Raw genomic sequence first — 18381 nt, forward strand, 5'->3', positions numbered from 1 at the left:
AGAAACTTGAACTAAAAAAAAACTCCCAAAGCTTTGTATGTATGTTCATTTCACTTCGTGGGCAAGAGACCTACACGGGACAACCCATATCCAACGCTGCTGTTGGGTGAGAGACCTCCAGAGGAGAGTATCGTGCAGAGACATTTAACGGGTAAGATTAATTTCTACAAGGCATTAAAACAAATCTGATCTGGCCTGGTCCACGGCAGGGCTGTGATTGTGTGGCAAGCGATTCAACCTATCGCAAACAAAAAGTTGCAACGCATTTATGATCACAAACACATGTACTAATCTGTCATTTGTAACGTCACACACGCGCGCGCTGTGTGTGTGTGAGTGAGTGTGTGTGTGTGTGTTCCACGCACCTTGCCAAATAATGGCCTATTTCTATAGCCTATTGCTTGGCATGGATCTCAATTTACAGTACATGATTGATGTATACGTACTGTAGATTGAAATGTCCTTACACAGTGTGACAAATAAACAATCAATAAATGTGTTGTGAATACTTTATTAACAAGTGTGTTAACAGTACAGGTAGTACAATCAAAGGTTACGCTAAAAAGGATAACACAATAAGTCCCGGGGGCTTGGTTTCCATTGTGGCCCATTGTACTCAATTCATCAGTAATTCATAGGATACAGTACATACTGTAAATTACACAATACAATACAATACATATCAGTAAAAAAAAACTCAGTAGCATCAACAGGTATATTTACAGAGAAAGGATGGGTGGGGGAGGGGGGCAGAGGATGCTACTACCAAAGTGTTCAAAGGTTTTAAACTGATCCCAATTGTATTTTAAGGTAAGCCATTTTTTAGGTTAGTTTTGAGTTTGGGGATGGATTGGAGAACCTTTATGCCTTTTGGTAGGGCATTCCATGTTTTGGTGGCAGTACAGTAGAATGCATTTTCCCCATGTTTGAGCCGAATTTTGGGGGAACGAGGTCAGGTGAGCTCCCTCTGGTGTTATGTCCAGGGGTGCACATAACTGGTGCGCAGGTGCGCATGCGCACCCAAAATAAAAAATGCGCACCACATCAGGCGACGCGAGGCGCTTTTGCGCACCAACAGCTGGGACAGGAATTTCCAAGCTTTTATTTTTTAGCAAAACTAAAAAATAAAAGCCTGGAGATCGAGGCTAGGAATTTACTTCCTGAAGCCACACTCACACAATCACTCTAAAGCACCCGTCGGCCCCATGTACAGCCATTAGGCACAGGGGTAGAGATATGACTCGCGTCGCCTCGCATCGCCTCGCATTGCCTCGCTGCGTGCACGCAGCCAGCAGCGGCTGTTAGAGGCACTCGTCACCGATGATGAACGCACCGTAATGGTGCAAAATATGCCGTGAACGTCCCAATCTGGCGGATAAAATCAGCGCAGCAGCACAGGGCACCAACCTTGGGGGCTTTATCTAACATCGTGAGAGAAAAAACGGCGAAAATCGGCGGAATTTAGAAGCAGAGCGTCCTTTTTTTCTCCCCCCCCCCCCCCCCCCCCCCGTTGACAAAACTGTCCGGTGGCCACCGTGCTGACCCCCCCCCCCACCCCCACCCCCCCCCCGTTGACAAAACTGTCCGGGCTGAACCCCCCCCCCCCTTGACAAAACTGTCCGGGCTGAACCCCCCCCCCCCGTTGACAAAACGGGACGGGCGCCATGCGCACCAAGTCACATGTCCAGGTGCTCTTCTGCGTACCAGACCTAAAAAGTTATGTGCACCCCTGGTTATGTCCATGGCTATCACTCACTCTGGAGAAGACGTTTGACAGGTATCTGGGCACTAAACCTCTGAGTATCTTATCAGTAAACTATTTGGGTCATTTGCAACAAAGTAGTCCCTCATTCGTAACAATGTATACACACAGTAGCCTACAGCTACATAGATTATTCATTCAAACCCAGATCAGTGTGAGGTGTGTCCAGAGCTCTGCGTAGGTTCTGCCAGAACAGTCCAGGGTGTTGTCCAGCCTGGGACCAGCTCAGGTAGGTGTGACTCTTCACCAGCCTCCTCATGTGATAGTAGGGAGACAACTGGTGGGCTGGAATGTCCTCCAGAAACACCAGGATCAATACGTCCTTCTGTTCATCAAACAGACGGTAGCTGCACACAGGAGACAAGAGGACATATACACTCAGTCAAGTTGAATGGACAGTACAATGTACAAGCTTTATTTCTAAAACGGATTGTCCCAATCTGTCTCAATTCTGATTGGCTGGTTTCTGTTTAGTAGGCGTTCTACAGTGATCCAGCGTATGTGTAGCTGAACGAGGGAAGGGGAGCACTTGTTTTCCTTCTCAATGGACTGGCTGAATAAAATGGTAAATAGTAAATGGTGCATTTATATAGCGCTTTTATCCAAGGCATAGATTGTGCATTACATTCACCCACACATTCATACACCGATGGCGGAGGAAACCATGCAAGGCACCAACCTGCTCATCGGGAGAAATTAGGGGTTCAGCGTCTTGCTCAAGGACACTTTGACACAAATAAACAGGCAGACACTAACAAAGCCAAAGTGCAGTAACTACGTTTTTGGACACCGAATTATTTGTGTATCCCAAAGGTCAAATTAGCCTTTGTGATTTTTGGGGATAAACAATTACTTCAAGAACAGATGTACAATTAGTGTAATATCACTTATATGCCAATATCTCATTTGGCTGACCAGTTGAATCACTTTTAAACCCATTTGTCAGTTTTTTTAAATCCTGGAGTTACTGCACTTTGGCGTTGTAGGGCAATATAGTCTGTCAGGAAGTTGCTCTTCCTGGTTGGTGCTCTGAGTCTCCGGAAGCCAGGAACTACTTTCTTGTAGAAGTTGTTATTGTAGTGAATTATTATTGTCTCCGCCAGGCCGAAAGGCATGGCGAGAGAGTATGTTTTACCCCCCGTGTGTGTGTGTGTGTGTGTGTGTGTGTGTGTGTGTGTGTGTGTGTGTGTGTGTGTGTGTGTGTGTGTGTGTGTGTGTGTGTGTGTGTGTGTGTGTGTGTGTGTGTGTGTGTGTGTGTGTGTGTGTGTGTGTGTGTGTGTGTGTGTGTGCGTGCGTGCGTGCGTGCGTGCGTGCGTGCGTGCGTGCGTGCGTGCGTGCGTGCGTGCGGGCCCGCCCGCCCGCCCGCCCGCCCGCCCGCCCGCCCGCCCGCCCGCCCGCCCGCCCGCCCGCCCGCCCGCCCGCCCGCCCGCCCGCCCGCCCGCCCGCCCGCCCGCCCGCCCGCCCGCCCGCCCGCCCGCCCGCCCGCCCGCCCGCCCGCCCGCCCGCCCGCCCGCCCGCCCGCCCGCCCGCCCGCCCGCCCGCCCGCCCGCCCGCCCGCCCGCCCGCCCGCCCGCCCGCCCGCCCGCCCGCCCGCCCGCCCGCCCGCCCGTCCGTCCGTCCGTCCGTCCGTCCGTCCGTCCGTCCGTCCGTCCGTCCGTCCGTGGACAGCTAATCTCTGGCACCGTTGGCCCGGTCGCTGCGAAACTCTGCACACACACTCCCTGGATGCCAATTCAGAACCTCTGCCCCACATTTTTCACATGGGCCTGTTATAGCGCCACCAGGAGGCCGATTTGTGCAAACCATTTTTTAAATATTACAACAGATTTTATCCAAACGTCATTCAAATCGGTACACAGCATCTCTGCATGTGATGAACACGGATCTGTCCGATTTCCCATATTCCATCCTCATTGGCTAAGATTGGCTTCCAAAGTTTGCAGGATTGCTCCGTTTTGAACAAAATGCCTCAAATGATGCACTCAGCTTGCGATTTCCGTGAAATTTTACGGGCACATTCCCACTAGGCTGAGGAAGAAATGCCACCCTTTCACATTGGCCTGTTATAGCGCCACCAGCAGGTCTAATTTAGCAAAACTCAAATCATGAATGCAGTGTCCCATTGCCGTGAAAGGCCTAAGAAGAAACATGCACCCTTTTCACAATGGCCTATTATAGTTCAAGTTCAAGTTTTTTTTGAAAACATCATAGCATAACAATATGAATTATGATGTTTCTGACAGTAAAATAATTGAATAAAAAAAAACAAGAGGATAAAAAAAACAAGAGGACCGCTCTATTAAATACTAAAACTAAAACTAATCATCAGTCAAACATCTAACAACAATAAAATGTCTCTATTTCTTATGATAAAGTGTGTAGGCTCTTTGGAGGAAAGTCATCTGGTGCCTTTGCGTGTTGCTCACAGGTTGTGTGAGTGTCCTGCCATTCCTTAAGTTGTAGCGACTCGTATTTGCAGACAGCCTCTGAATCATTGGACTGGTCCCTTCAGTCAGCATTCGGTTGAATTCTCTTAGAGTGGCCTCCTCTCTCCTGGTCTCCAGAGTAGGGAAGGAATTAGTTGGTATCCCAATGATGCGGCAGCACCTTCTCTGTAGACATTCCAGTTCCTGGATCAGGTATTTTGGAAGGCCGCCCCAGACAGGTGAAGCATATTCCAGCACAGGTCTGATGAAGGTCACGTATACCTGGGTCAGCACATCTGGAGGGAGCTGCGCTCGTTTGGCCACACTCAGATAATGGACCCTTGGTTGAGCCTTCTTTAACATGAACTGAACTTGTGCGTCCCATTTCAGGTCAGAGGAGAGCTGTATTCCAAGGAGCTTGAATGTTTCCACCCTTTCTATTGCCTGGTTGTTCAAAACAATAGGAGGAGGTGTTGGTCTGTTTTGAGGCTCCCTGAGACTGATAACCATGTCCTTTGTTTTTCTAGCATTGGCGGCTAGGCAGTAGGTCTGACCCCAGGCTGTAACTGCATCAACAGCTGCTTGCATCTGTCCTGGAAGGGAGCCCATGAGATGTTCAGTGAGAGTCAAATCATCTGCATATTTAATTGGCTCAACACTAGTTGGCAACAGGTGATCGAGAAAGTTCATACAGAGAACAAAGAGGAGAGGGGATAGAACCCCACCTTGAGGGACGCCAGCTAAAACTGCCTGCGGTTTAGAAAAATGGTTTCCCCATTTGACTGTTTGCCTCCTATCCTCTAAGTAACTCTGCACTGTTAGCCAAATGTTTTTCGATGCACCAAGCATTTTCAGTGAATGAAGAAGATGACCATGGTTGATTGTGTCAAACGCACGAGTAAAGTCAATGTATGTGACGTGCACATCATATTTTGGCTTTCCATCAACAGCATCATGCCAGCTTTGCAGAATGTGCAGTAAGGCTGACACAGTAGATCTGTTCTTCATGAACCCATGCTGTGAAGCAAGTATAGACGTTTCAGTTTCTTGCAGAAGTTGGTTCTTCAGGATACCCTCGAACACTTTACCAACACAACTCAAAAGAGAGATCTGCCTGTAGTCCTGTGGGAACCTTGGTTTACTGCATTTAGGAACTGCACAGACTAAAGAGTCTTTCCACTGGGTAGGGAAATGTCCTTCTTTGAGACAAGCATTAAACAGATGAGTAAGCACTGGGGCAAGCTCTTCATTAAAGGTTGTAAGAATCCAGGCAGGGATGCCGTCTTTTCCAGCTGCCTTTTTCCCATCGACTCTACGAAGAAGAGTCTTCACCTGCCCAATGCTATAAGTGACAGTTGTACTTGGTAGGTTGCTGCCATCATCAACCAGTAGGGGGCGAGGTGTAATATTCTCCCACACAGAGGAGAAGTGGAGACTCAGAGTTTCACATTCCTCCCCAGTCTTTGTGTGTTCCACATGGGATTCTGCAGCGCCCATCAGCTTTTTGATGGACTTGAACCAGTTGCCACTGTCATTGTTCCTCAGATGAGAAACTTCATCCTCATAATACCTCCTCTTTGCATTCTGGATCAAATAGGCCACTTTGGAGCGTAGCCTCTTGAACTCAGTTTTATCCTCAGATTTAAAGGCTCTTTGTCTATCAACTATAAGTTGCTTTATTTGTGGTGTCATCCATGGCTTATCCATCGATGTAATTGTACTCCTTTTAATAGGCAGCACTGTATTGAGGATAGGATTGAAAACATCATAAAAGATATCAACCTTTTTTTGAGCCAGAGGTGCCTCATAGACTGGACCATAATCAGCGGTGTTCAAGTGAAGGCCTAGCAGCCTCTTGCTTTCTATGGTGCAGCGCCTACGAAAAACTGGGCTTACTGGTACGTGGGGCCATTTTTCAGCTGTCAGGAGTATAGCTTGGTGGTCAGAACTGGGTCTGAGTACAGGCCTTTAATGTTAGTAATAATAGAGTCAAGTTGATTGAGGCCTCTTGTTGGTTTGGACACTATTTGTTTCAGATGAAACTGGGCCTGAATAGTGCCTAAACAGTTCTTGAGATACTCCAGAACCTGAGCATCAGGTCGAGCCTCCTTAGAAGATTTTGGAGGGTTATAAAGAACAGCAGTCACTAAACAATTTATGCCACGTGGCAGCCGGGCTGGCCTCATCCACATCCATAGACATTCAAAGTGATCATCCTCAAGGTCCAGCAGCCGTTGATGTTGAATATTGTCTTTTATGTACAAGGCTACACCTCCAGCATAGTTGACTCTGTCATTTCTGTGCAGACTATGGCCCTGAAGACTGACTATAGAGTCTGGAACAGTTTCCTTTAACCAGGTTTCGGTCACAGCTACAATTGCAACTTCATTAATTTGAGTCACAGTCTGCAATTGCACTTGCACCCTATAGCGCCACCAGGAGGCCACAATAACGTACCTGACCTGGCGGAGACCTGTACTCCGAGGAGCACTTTTTCTAGTTAAGAACTGTTTTAATTGGGACGTGTCTATGATTTTCATGTTGCCATATTTGTAATTGTTTTAGAAAAGCAATAAGCCATGTGAGGTCTCAGTTTACCTCCATTTTATAATGGCTGAGATCATATTAACATGACATACAGTATGATGCTATTTATGCATTATATTCACATTAATATGACACATGATGCGTATTTATGAATTATATTCATATTAACATGACATGATACATATTTATGCATAATATTTAGGGATGCACCGATATATCGGCCACATATCGGTATCAAACGAAATTTGCCGTTATCGGCACCATACTCTATGGTGCTTGTGATATGAAATGTAAGCTTACCATAATCACAGTAAACATTATCATGTCATATTCAAGGGCTTTTTGTGTTTCTGTAGATTCTGAACAGTTATTTCTTATAATGAAGATGTACTTGTTTCCCTAGCACTAAAGGGGGAAATAACACCAACAACTAAATAAACAAATATCGGTATCAGTATCGGCTATCGGCAAAATTGTTATTTTAAACATCGGTATTGGTATCGTCCAAGAATTTCCATATCGGTGCATCCCTAATTTATATTCAGAGCTACATGCCAGTTACAATTCTAACTTTTAGATGAATGATTAAAAAATATTTGAACATTCTAAATCTGTGTTGAACTCATGTTTGACTAAAATCTAATTACATGTAATTCTCCTGTAAGTGACCAGAATTGCAATGTTTCTGCCCTGGGTCACATAAATGATATATGTATACGCACACACAACCTCAGTACAATAATTCACTTCATGGCTCAACCAATAGTCTAATAGTGTGGGCTGACGGCAGAGTGGGTAGAGAGGCTGTCTGTCCTAATAGTTAGGATGGGTAACAGAGGACATATTTCACAACGTGCAAATGTACAATGACAAATACCTCCACAAAACAACTAAAGGGGACTACATTTATTTAAATGAATCAATTAAATTATGAATTAGGCTATAAATTAATAATGCTGCCACTGTAGGGCCCATAACATACGATACTGCCCCCACCTCACCTGGCCATCTGGATCTCTCTAGAGCACCATTCACTCTCCAGGTAATGATGGCTGATCACACAGATGGTCTTTCTGCTGCCATAGATGGCATCTGTAATGTTCTCTATGATGGGTTTACCTGGAAACAAAACCTACAGATACACTAGATTAAAAACTATTTCACTTCTTGAGGGACAGACAGACATATAGTATCACATACTGTAATAGTAATGCCACTATTACAACACAGTGTTTCAGACACAGAGAGGTCCCTACCTGCTTACAAATTGTTGACAGAAAGAAACAGACATATTTAGATGAATACAGTATTAGAGACAGAGAGAGGTTTGTACCTGGTAGGAAGTCTCGGTGGTGCAGACAGAGTCTCCAGCCCTGCTCTCCCTCCAGCACTGGAAGCATTTCTCTGTACACCCAGAGCTCATCGTGAACGTTGTAGGAGATGAAGGCATCGTAGCGCTGAGGAGACCCCCTCTTTCTTTCCTTGGCATCATAAAGAAAGGCCAGGAAGAGGTAGTAGGTATAGAGAAGATGCAACCTCAGGAAGTGGTAGGTGAAGGATGTGAGCAGAGTTAGCACAATCACACAAGTGGAGGAAAGGAAGCAGATGAAGCTAGCGTCCACCCAACAGGAATGATAGTCAAAGTCCAGAAACCTGGTTCCCTTTTTATCCAGAGGATAGGCACAAGTGTAGCGGTGAGCGTCAACTACCAGTGTTTGGTTGTTGTTCAGCATCCACTGCTGAAAGTCAGCATTAGAACAATCACAAAATAAAGGGTTGTCATTCATTTTAATATACCTGACAGCAGGGAGAAAATTGAACACAGAGACATAGGTCACCACCGTCAACTCATTCTGGCTCAAGTCCAACCAAGAGAGTCTAGTCAGATTGGCTTGTGCCAGAAAATCCAGGGACGTCAGATTACAGTTTATTAAGGAAAGAGTCTTCAGCTGTGGTACATATTTAAATGAGTCTCGGCCCGGTTGTTTACCATGCTCAACATACAAATGTTCCAAATGTTTCATATCTGAGAGCATATCCCATACGATATATCTTTGCTCGTTTGTTGGACTGAATTGTATTGTTAAGCTTTTCAGGCTCTGAAAGGTGGTATTATAGTTTTTCCAATGCAACTCATGGGGAGATGTAATTTTTAAGGGGCTATTAAAATTTAGACTAAGTGTTTCAAGTTCATCTAGTCCTTCAAAAAAGTTGTTGTTCCATGGATCGTCGACAGCCAAGTTATTGCATTCCATGTCTAAGTGCTTGAGCGATTTCAGACTCATGAAATCACCTTCCCCTTGGGGAGATGAGATGTCGTTCATTCTTAAATCCAAAAGTTCTAGTTTGTGTAGGCCAGTCTGGAATGTGGTGCCATACTTGTGAATCAGAGTTAGAACCTTTAACTCATTAAGATGTTGAAAAACACACGGTTTGAGTTTAAATATGTGGTTGTTACCTAGATGAAGGTGTTTGAGTCTGGTTAAATTTAAGAAGTCTGAGCAGCTTAAATCATTAATGTAATTGTAACGCAGGTTTAGGATTTGAAGCATGGAGAGATTCTTAACATCATCTGGCACTTTGGAAAGGTAGTTGTTGGCGACGTTCAGGTGACTCAATTGTTTCATTTGTTTTATTGAACCCTTAAACAGTTCAGTCAGGTCATTCTGTGATAGATCCAGGTTGGTGAGCTGAGTACAATGTGACAGTGTTTTACTAAGGCTGTCATTGATGTTACCCCTCACACTGAGTGTCCTCAGTGTGGGTATTTTGCAGATAACATTTAAGAGATCTCTGTCTATCCACATATCATACCCCAGATCTAGGTCTTCCAGTGAATCAAGGCTTTGTAGAGCCTTCCTGATGGTGTTAAAAGACATAATAGAACCAATCAAATACACCTTAGTTATATTTCTTAGAAAATACTTGTCTGGTATGTCCCACTCCCATCCAGAATAGCTACAACATTGTGACAGGTCGATTGTCTTAAGATGTGGAAATGCAGCTGTTGTGATGCTGAACGTTTTTATCGACCGTGACATCACGCTCAACTCTCTGTGCTCAGAGGACATGTTTAATGGCAGATCTTTTGACTGAAAAGATTCTAACTCATCAATTGCGATGTTCAGCACCTGTAAGCTTGGTAGTTGTAAGACAGGGATAATATCTGTCATTTGATTGCACTTCAGACTAAGTTCCTGTAAGCTGGTGAGTGACTGGAAGGCAGCAGGTTTGATGAATTGGATATTATTATCATTCAAGGTCAGTATCAAGAGGTTAGACAGTCCCTGAAACATATTGTCTGTCAGTCTTGTTAGTTTGTTATTGCCCATACGGAGCACTTTAAGTTGCACCAAACGGACAAAAGCACCGTCATCTACATGAGTTATTGAATTGAAATTTAGATTCAAATCTGTGAGATTTGACAGATGGTAAAAATCTGTCCTGTGTATGTTTTGTATGAAATTGCCCCCTAGTATTAATAATAAAGCGTCTCTGGGAATATCATCTGGTACTCTATCAAGATCACAATTTGCACATTGCACTGAAACACCAGCAGTGACATTGTCAGAGTAAAGAATAGTGCAGTCTTTCAGGAAGTAAGCCAGTATGGGATGAAGCGTGAACAACAGAAATAAGAAGGGGAAGCATTGCCAGCTTCCTGTCTGTAGCATCATGGCTGTCTTCAGGGTCAACTGTCAGGTACTTTTGGTGGAGTAATTCTGTTGTGAACACTGGTTGGTGACAAAACTGTTCAGCATTGATGATCTAAAGAGGATACAACAGTAAAACAGTTACAGTACACATGAAACATTTTATTTGATCCTTAACTCTACATAGATTATCAGTCTATATTCCACATGTCTTAGTTATCTTCCCTTTTAAGGACTATTACTATTAATGTTTGGACAGAGACTTGTCTGTCCTAAAGACTGAGAATACATTTGTCCCAGAGCAATGCAGTTCATTTTTCCTCTTTGCTGTCTATGTGCGTCCTTATAGGAATAATTACAACTTAAAATGGGCAGGTAAAGGTCAAAAGTGGGTTTCAGAATCAAATAGTTTTTGAGCGAAAAGTTTCAGAAGCCATAATCAGTGTTGCACTAGACTAGACATACGCACACACTTACACACAGAGGTGAAACACAGTTATTTGTCCTAACTTTTCTGTTTTTGGACTGTTGGTTTTAACCATGAACCCAACAGTTTAAATAACTGTGAGCTGTAGCCTACTCTTTATCTTCATCAAAAAAATTGGTGCAATTGTGTATCCTACATTTAGTCAACAATTGGATTAATTATGTCTACATGTGTGTCTGCTAATGTTGGATTTCAAATTGTATTTGATTCTCATCACAACTTTCTTAATAACTGTAAGTAGATCATAAAAGTCGAGATTTAAAGGAAAACGTCTTTATTCCAATGTCCCAGTAGTAGACAAATGAAGTTGTGTTTGACTCATTTTGTTCAATAAAATACGTTACACTTAAGCAGAGTTGTGGTCTCTTACTATAGTTAAATGTTAAATTAGTGTGCGGCTAGGCATAGTTTTTGTGAGCTTAAGGTTAGGGTAAGTGTAAGGCATAGTTTTAGTGAGCTTTAATAAAGGGATAGTTCACCCCCAAAATTACTTTTTTTCTATCGATTACTCACCCCATTTTTTTGTTTTTTGTTGCATTCCTAAGCCAATAATTTGATGACCGAATAATTTGAGTCTCAAAGAGTCTCCATTGAGTCTCCTACCGGAGACACCGCCGGTCATCAAATTATTGGCTTAGGAATGCGACAAAAACAAAAAAATTAATTTTAGGCTTCATGGGGTGTGTAATTGATAGAAAATAAGGGTGTTTGGGTGAACTATCCCTTTAAGGTTAAGGTAAGGATTGGCATCGTTTTCTGCGAGGTTAAGGTTAGGGTAAGGGGTGGCATAGTATTTTGTGAGGTTAAGGTTCGGCTTGGTTATAAAGCGTGCCGTCGGACCAATGGTATTTCCGAACAATGGACCGTCGGATTAATGCACCGTTGTATCTACAACTACAATCACAACTACATACAGTTGTTTTAACACAGCAGTTTATCTTGGTTAATCTTTATCTTTAACTTTATCTTCAGACACATATGATGTAATAGTTACTGTAACTGTACTAGTTACTGTTAATGTAATAGCTACATCATTCATTGAACAACATTCATCTGCTTAATGTTTACATAACTTCAGAGGAAAGATGTCTCTCGGTGGAAATTTCAGTGAATTTAACTCATGCCTCTAGAAACACTGTACATACATATCTGGTGAAACGTTCAAGATAATATTAATGCAGAAAAGTCACAAGGAATAGTAGTTTCCAGGATGATTTTCAGAGCACCATGAAAATATTTCTCTACCAAAGGAATTCAAATATTGAAACCTACCTGAACTCCTAAAAGTCATCCTTCCAGTGTGATACAGTGAGAGGAGTGATGCATCATTTGAAAGAGTTCATGTGACGTGGAAGTTCATTTGACCACAGCTCAGGTGGCACCTCAGGTGACAATAATGGAGAGAAGTGAACATTAATGCACCGTAAAAATGCAGAAGTACTGTACTTCAATTCAATTTAAATAGGTCATAACCAGGGGTGCACATAACTGGTGCGCAGGTGCGCATGCGCACCCAAAATAAAAAATGTGCACCACATCAGGCGACGCGAGGCGCTTTTGCGCACCAACAGCTGGGACAGGAATCCCAGGAATTTCCAAGCTTTTATTTTTTAGCAAAACTAAAAAATAAAAGCCTGGAGATCGAGGCTAGGAATTTACTTCCTGAAGTCACACTCACACATGCATTGCACCGCGATGCACGCCCATACACAATACACACCCATGGGGAGGAGGCGGAGGCGGGGGGAACACATGCTGCAGTGTACGCGACCGTGTGCTGTGAGTAGCGAGGCCTCGTAGCCTCACAGCCTGTCGCACACAACAACAAGCTGCTGGCTACGGTACAGGCACTCGTCAACATGTCTAAGAAGCAAGCCCCATTAAGTCATTATTTTGGTGTTTCACCACCTCCAAAGAAACGCCAGACTGGACCCCCACCCGAAAAAAAACGTTGGTTTGCGGAAAAGTGGCTGGAGGATGTCGGCTGGCTCCAAACCGATGATAAACGCACCATGATGTGGTGCAAAATATGCCGTGAGATTCCCAACCTGGCGGATAAAAGCAGCCCGTTTTATACAGGGACAAAGAATTTCAGTCACCCACCCTTTGAGAAGCATGAGAAAAGCAAAGAGCACATCAACGTAGTGAAAACAATTGATAACGGGAGCAGCCAGGATCGGAGTCGCCCTCTTGACAAGTGGCAGGACAACATTAATGAAGAGCAACGTCAAGCACTGTCTAATATATTTCTGTTGGCCTTCCACAAAGCGAAACATGCACGTCCTATGCGTTCATTTGAAGAGGACATTGCACTATTCAAGAGGCTTGGAGTTAATGTCGGCAGTGCCTATCATTCACGAGAAGGGGGGTCCCGCCTCATGCAGACCATTGCACAGACAATCAGCTCGGAACTGTATGAAAAATTAAAAATAGCTGAATTTTGGGGTCTGCTCTTTGACGGATCCGAAGACATCAACAAAACGGAGCAGGAAATTGTGTACATTGTTTCGGTGTCTAGCAATGGAGACTTTAGCTCAGATTTCCTTGGATTAATTAATCTGGGGGTAAAGCGATCAGCACAGGACATAGTGGATGGACTTGTGCAACTATTCGATGAATGTGGATTAGCGGAGGAGTGGCAGACGAAGTTGGTCTCGGTCTGCACAGATGGAGCAGCTGTCAACGTGGGTGTATACAACGGCGTCATCCCTAAATTACGTCAGAAGGTGGTCATCGGGGATTCCCTTGTGCACGTTCTGTGTACAGCCCACACCCTGGAGAACTGCGCCAAGTCAGCTGATCGCATGGTACCATACTGTGAGTCTTTTAATCGTTCCGTCGTCAGGTTGCTAAGCTTTTATTTGCAGAAGGGGGGTGCAAAAAGAACAGCACAACTACAGAAACTATGTGATGAGAATGGCATTGCCTGTGTGAAACTAGGAAAGTTTCACAACATTAGATGGTCTGCATGGAGACAAGAGACTCTCTTGAAAATATGGAGATTATTGCCTGCCATTAAAATTCAACTGGCTACAAGTGATGACAGTGACCTAAAACATGTCTGCACAGAGCGTTTTCACTGTTTCCTAGCACACATGCTTGATACTGGGAAGATCTTACAATTCCTCTCCCTTAAGTTCCAGCAAGATAAGTTGACTATTGGTGAATGCAAAGATGAGCTCATGGTAGCTATTGGACAGTTGACACTTCTGCTTGACAGTGATGGCAAATACAGGACAGAGACTGTTTCAAATGCTGATGCTGACAGGGACAAGATTAATGTACTGAGAGGTTTAATTCAGGAGTTTGAAACCAGATATGAATCCCTCAAGTCATGTGATCAATTTCTCATTTTTTATCCTTCAACTTGGCCTCAGGAAATGAAAGACATCCACAGTTTTGGCAACACAACACTTAGTAGCATCCTTCAGAATTATGAGGGCAGCATTTCTGTTGACAGAGACTCCACTCTAAGAGAATGGATGCGTTTAAAGCAATCAGCAAAACGTTTAGCAGCCTCCTCTGTGTATGACTTGCTGAACATAGTGAAGACAAGCAATCCAGATATTTACCCCAACATTCTGAAAGTCCTTGTGTTGTCTCTTACACTGCCCTTGAGCAGTGCTGCTTGTGAGAGAGGATTTTCACACCTCAATATAATAAAAAACAAGTACAGATCCTGCCTGTCAGACTCTCGCCTCTCATCCCTGATGCACATCCACCTGTCTAAGCTGACAACTGAGACTTTTGACCCAAAGCCAGCTGTTGCCTTGTGGATGCAAACAGCTGATCGCAGGCTCAACCAGGGGGAGAGGAGTAGGCCTAAATCTACAGTGGTTGAAATTGAGGACAGTGATGACAGCAGTCAAGAGAGCAGTGATGAATGATGATGTCCAGCTTGTAGAATAAATGCTTAGGTTGTAGCATCAATAAAACTGAGCTCAAAGAGCAGCCAGTTCATTTCAGTGTTTACAGAACAGACATTCAGTGGTTAAAGAGATGTGATGTCTGATGTGATTTCAGTGTGTTTAAACAGAAGACATTCTATGCTTAAAGAGATGTCAGTTGATTTCAGTGTGTTTAAACAGAAGACATTCTATGCTTAAAGAGATGTCAGTTGATTTCAGTGTGTTTAAACAGAAGACATTCTATGCTTAAAGAGATGTCAGTTGATTTAAGAGTGTTTAAAGAACAGACTTTCATGCTTAAAGAGCAGTCATTTGATTTTGCATTTGTTTCTTTTGTTTTGCATCCAACACCCTCACACACACACCATACTTTGCACACATCCACTCACCTACACTACGGATTCCACAGACTAACACACACCATAATTTGTTAATTCATCTTTATTTATGAATAAATGTTTTTTTGCTATAAGTTATCCATGTATCCCTCTTTTATCCATCCTGCGAGACGTGTCGCGGCAAAATGAGCACCAAGTGACATACCCAGGTGCTCTTCTGAGCACCAGACCAAAAAAGTTATGTGCACCCCTGGTCATAACATAACTAGAAAAAGTGCTCCTCGGAGCACAGGTCTCCGACCAGGTCAGGTAGGTTATTGTGGGCCACCAATGTTCGGAATTCGCCAATTAGGATGTATTATGAAAAATCACATTCCGTCTTGATCACTTGACTATAGAGATAATGTGTACCTATTTGTGTGATGTTTGGAAAAAGGAGTAATATTAAAAAAAAACGTTTAGCAAAAATCGGCCTCCTGGTGGCGATCTAATAGGGCAATGTTAGAAGGTTGGCATTTGTTCCTCAATGTAGTGCGAATGTGCGTGCAAATCACAGCAATCGGATACTGCGTTCATGATTTGAGGCATTTTGTTCAAAATGGGCCACTCCTGCCAACTTTAGATGTCAATCATCAGTATGGACTATGAAAACAGAACAGAATGACAGAACCGTCTTGATCACATGACTATAGAGATAGTGTTTACCGATTTACCGCGGTAATCGCACGCTGTGTTCAAAACGGAGCACTCCTGCAAACTTTGGAAGACAATCTTAGCGAATCGGGATGGAATATGAAAAATCTGAAAGACCTGTTTTGTTTAATGACTATAGAGATACTGTGTACCGATTTGCGTGATGTTTGGACAAAATCTAGTCAAGAAATGTGTTTTACAAAACTCTGCCTCCTGGTGGCGCTATAAAAGGTCCATGTGAGAAATTCGGGTCAGAGGTTCTGCTCTGGCACCCAGGAAGTGTGTGTGCACAGTTTCGCTGCCATCAAGCCAATGGTGCCGGAGTTTAGCTGTGCACAGACAGAATGACGAACACACAGACACACATACGGACGGACAGGGTGCAAAACATAGTCTCGGCCATGTCTTTTGGCCTGGCGGAGACAATAAAATCAGTCAGTTCATAATGAGACACAATCCACCCTACTTATAGACCAAAAATATTATAGGATAAATTCTCAACCTTTTCAGGCTGCGACCCCCAAAATAATCATTTGAACTGCGGACCCCCCACCGTGACAAGGACTTGGAATTGTAGGAGTTGAGGCATTACATTTAGTTTGACTCGGTTCCACAGATAAATATTGTGAAAGTACATGCTCACAACACCTCAGTGTTGTGAGCTTGTATTACATTGCCTCTTTCTCAGGTAATATTTCACAATTTGGCAATAGTATAGTGCCAAAAGTTTGTTGATTACTTTTGACGGAGTAATGGTCTTATTATTATTTTTATTTTTTTACTGTATTAAAAAAGGTCTTAAAAGTCCTTCAATTGACACTTTAGATATGTGCAGATACTGTGACCGCTATTATTCAGCTGTATTCACTTATACTGTATGTTTGTTTACTGTTGAGTGAGAAAGCAACGTTGCACATTAAGCTAATCATCTGGGGAGCCCCCCAAATCCCCCCCTGGCCCTTCTAGTCTGATGCATTACAGCTTCCAAACCAGACAGAGATGCAGTTGGGCAGGATGCCCTGTAGGGGCACTAGAGAGCTGAGGATGGGAGGGGGGAGCTGGGCTCTTCTCATCCGGCATCGAAAGTGAGAACTACCTCCACTGCAGTGTCATTTATGAGGAGTGGGGTGTGACTGTGCTGGTTCCGTCTGAAGTCAACAATGATCTCTTTTGTCTTGTTGACATTCAGGACCAGGTTGTGTGTGTTGCACCAGCCCACCAACTGTCTCACTTCCTCCCTGTAGGTGTTCTCATTGTCGTCCCTGACGAGGCCCACCACTGCCGTGTCGTCCGCAGATTTTACGATGTATAGTGATACGTGACAAGACCCAGAAAGGTTTGTGTTAACTAACAACCCCGCCCAACCCGAACACGACCCGTTCCATTTATTTTAATGTGGTCGGGGTTGACCCGCTCGACCCTCACCCTCCAATAATTGGTCTGAATCTTATAAAAAACTTATAGCTGTGTTTCTCATCCTATCCTATCCCCCATCCCCACAACAATATCTATATAATTAGTAATATCATTTTTTAAATATTAATATTTAACATAAATGATCTGAAAGCCGGATTTATAGTTAGTGTTGTGCACAAAAAGAATTGCAGATCTACAAACTCCCCAGCACAATAGCTTGTAGACATTTTTGGTGACAGACGGGTACAACAGGTACGCTGACAACGAGTATTGCATAACCGGAGGGGCATGCATTTCCAACGGGCATCAGCCTAATGACACCAAATCAAAAATACAAATCATTGAGGTGGATTATTCTATGTAACTAATCTTGTCATTGTAAGCTCAGCGTACACATACATACATACTGTGACGCAAGGACCCAGGCCTTCTGGCCTGGCAAATAGCCTAATATTAAAGACATCTGTCATGTCTACCAAATTCATGCAGTTTTAACATAATTCAGCATGTCTCAAGTTGTCCAAAGCGTGGCTCTTCGTTCAATTTATGGAAGTCAGTAAGGCCCTCTTGCAAAAAAAATGCTGCCCACCCCGTTCTATACTCATCAAATAATGCAGTTCTACCATATCTACCATCCTACTTATCTATCTACCATCCGTCCTTATCTACCTGCAGATTTCGTTTTCTGCTTGTACTCAATAAATGTTACAGAATGTGTTTGAACATTCTTGGTTAGATGAGATCACTGTATTGTTAACCAAATGAACCCGTTCATCCATATTCTGGGGTGAGCACTCTGCAAAAATAGCACATCTACCAGCTCACAACGTGGCACATTGCGAGTATGAAGTCTTGTGAACTTGTAGAATGGCTATTTTCTGAAAAAAGATTTGGTTTAGATGGAAATACCACCGGACATAGTATAGAGCCCTGGGGGACCCCGTCAGATAAGAATATGGTTTTACCGGTAACTGATTAAAAGACAAGAGTTTGAAATGCATGCAGCTTGTGGACTTTTCCAGGCATATTGATATCAATGTGCACATTTAAATGGCCTGTATTAGAGCAATACAGTATTGTTGTAAAGCTGCTGAGTGACTTTCAAAATGGTTATCCATACCTACCAACTTGAAACTATCTTAGAGTGTTTT

General features: G+C 43.5%; 1 protein-coding gene across 1 annotated transcript; it reads right to left on the reverse strand.

Annotated features, from left to right (window-relative positions):
• Window positions 1–1892: 1892 nt before the first annotated feature.
• On the reverse strand, window positions 1893–9065 carry LOC311033490 (toll-like receptor 13; the record flags this gene model as incomplete). Its single annotated transcript, XM_084041004.1, has 3 exons — window positions 8069–9065; window positions 7737–7854; window positions 1893–2109 (listed from the first exon to the last, which is right to left on the reverse strand). The coding sequence occupies exons 1-3, from the start codon at window positions 9057–9059 to the stop codon at window positions 1893–1895; spliced, it is 1326 nt and encodes a 441-aa protein (XP_083897130.1). The 5' UTR covers window positions 9060–9065.
• Between the last annotated feature and the right edge of the window lie 9316 nt (window positions 9066–18381).

Source organism: Gymnoscopelus microlampas (genome assembly GCF_963454915.1).
Source record: "Gymnoscopelus microlampas genome assembly, chromosome: 18".
Classification (NCBI taxonomy): Eukaryota; Metazoa; Chordata; class Actinopteri; order Myctophiformes; family Myctophidae; genus Gymnoscopelus; species Gymnoscopelus microlampas.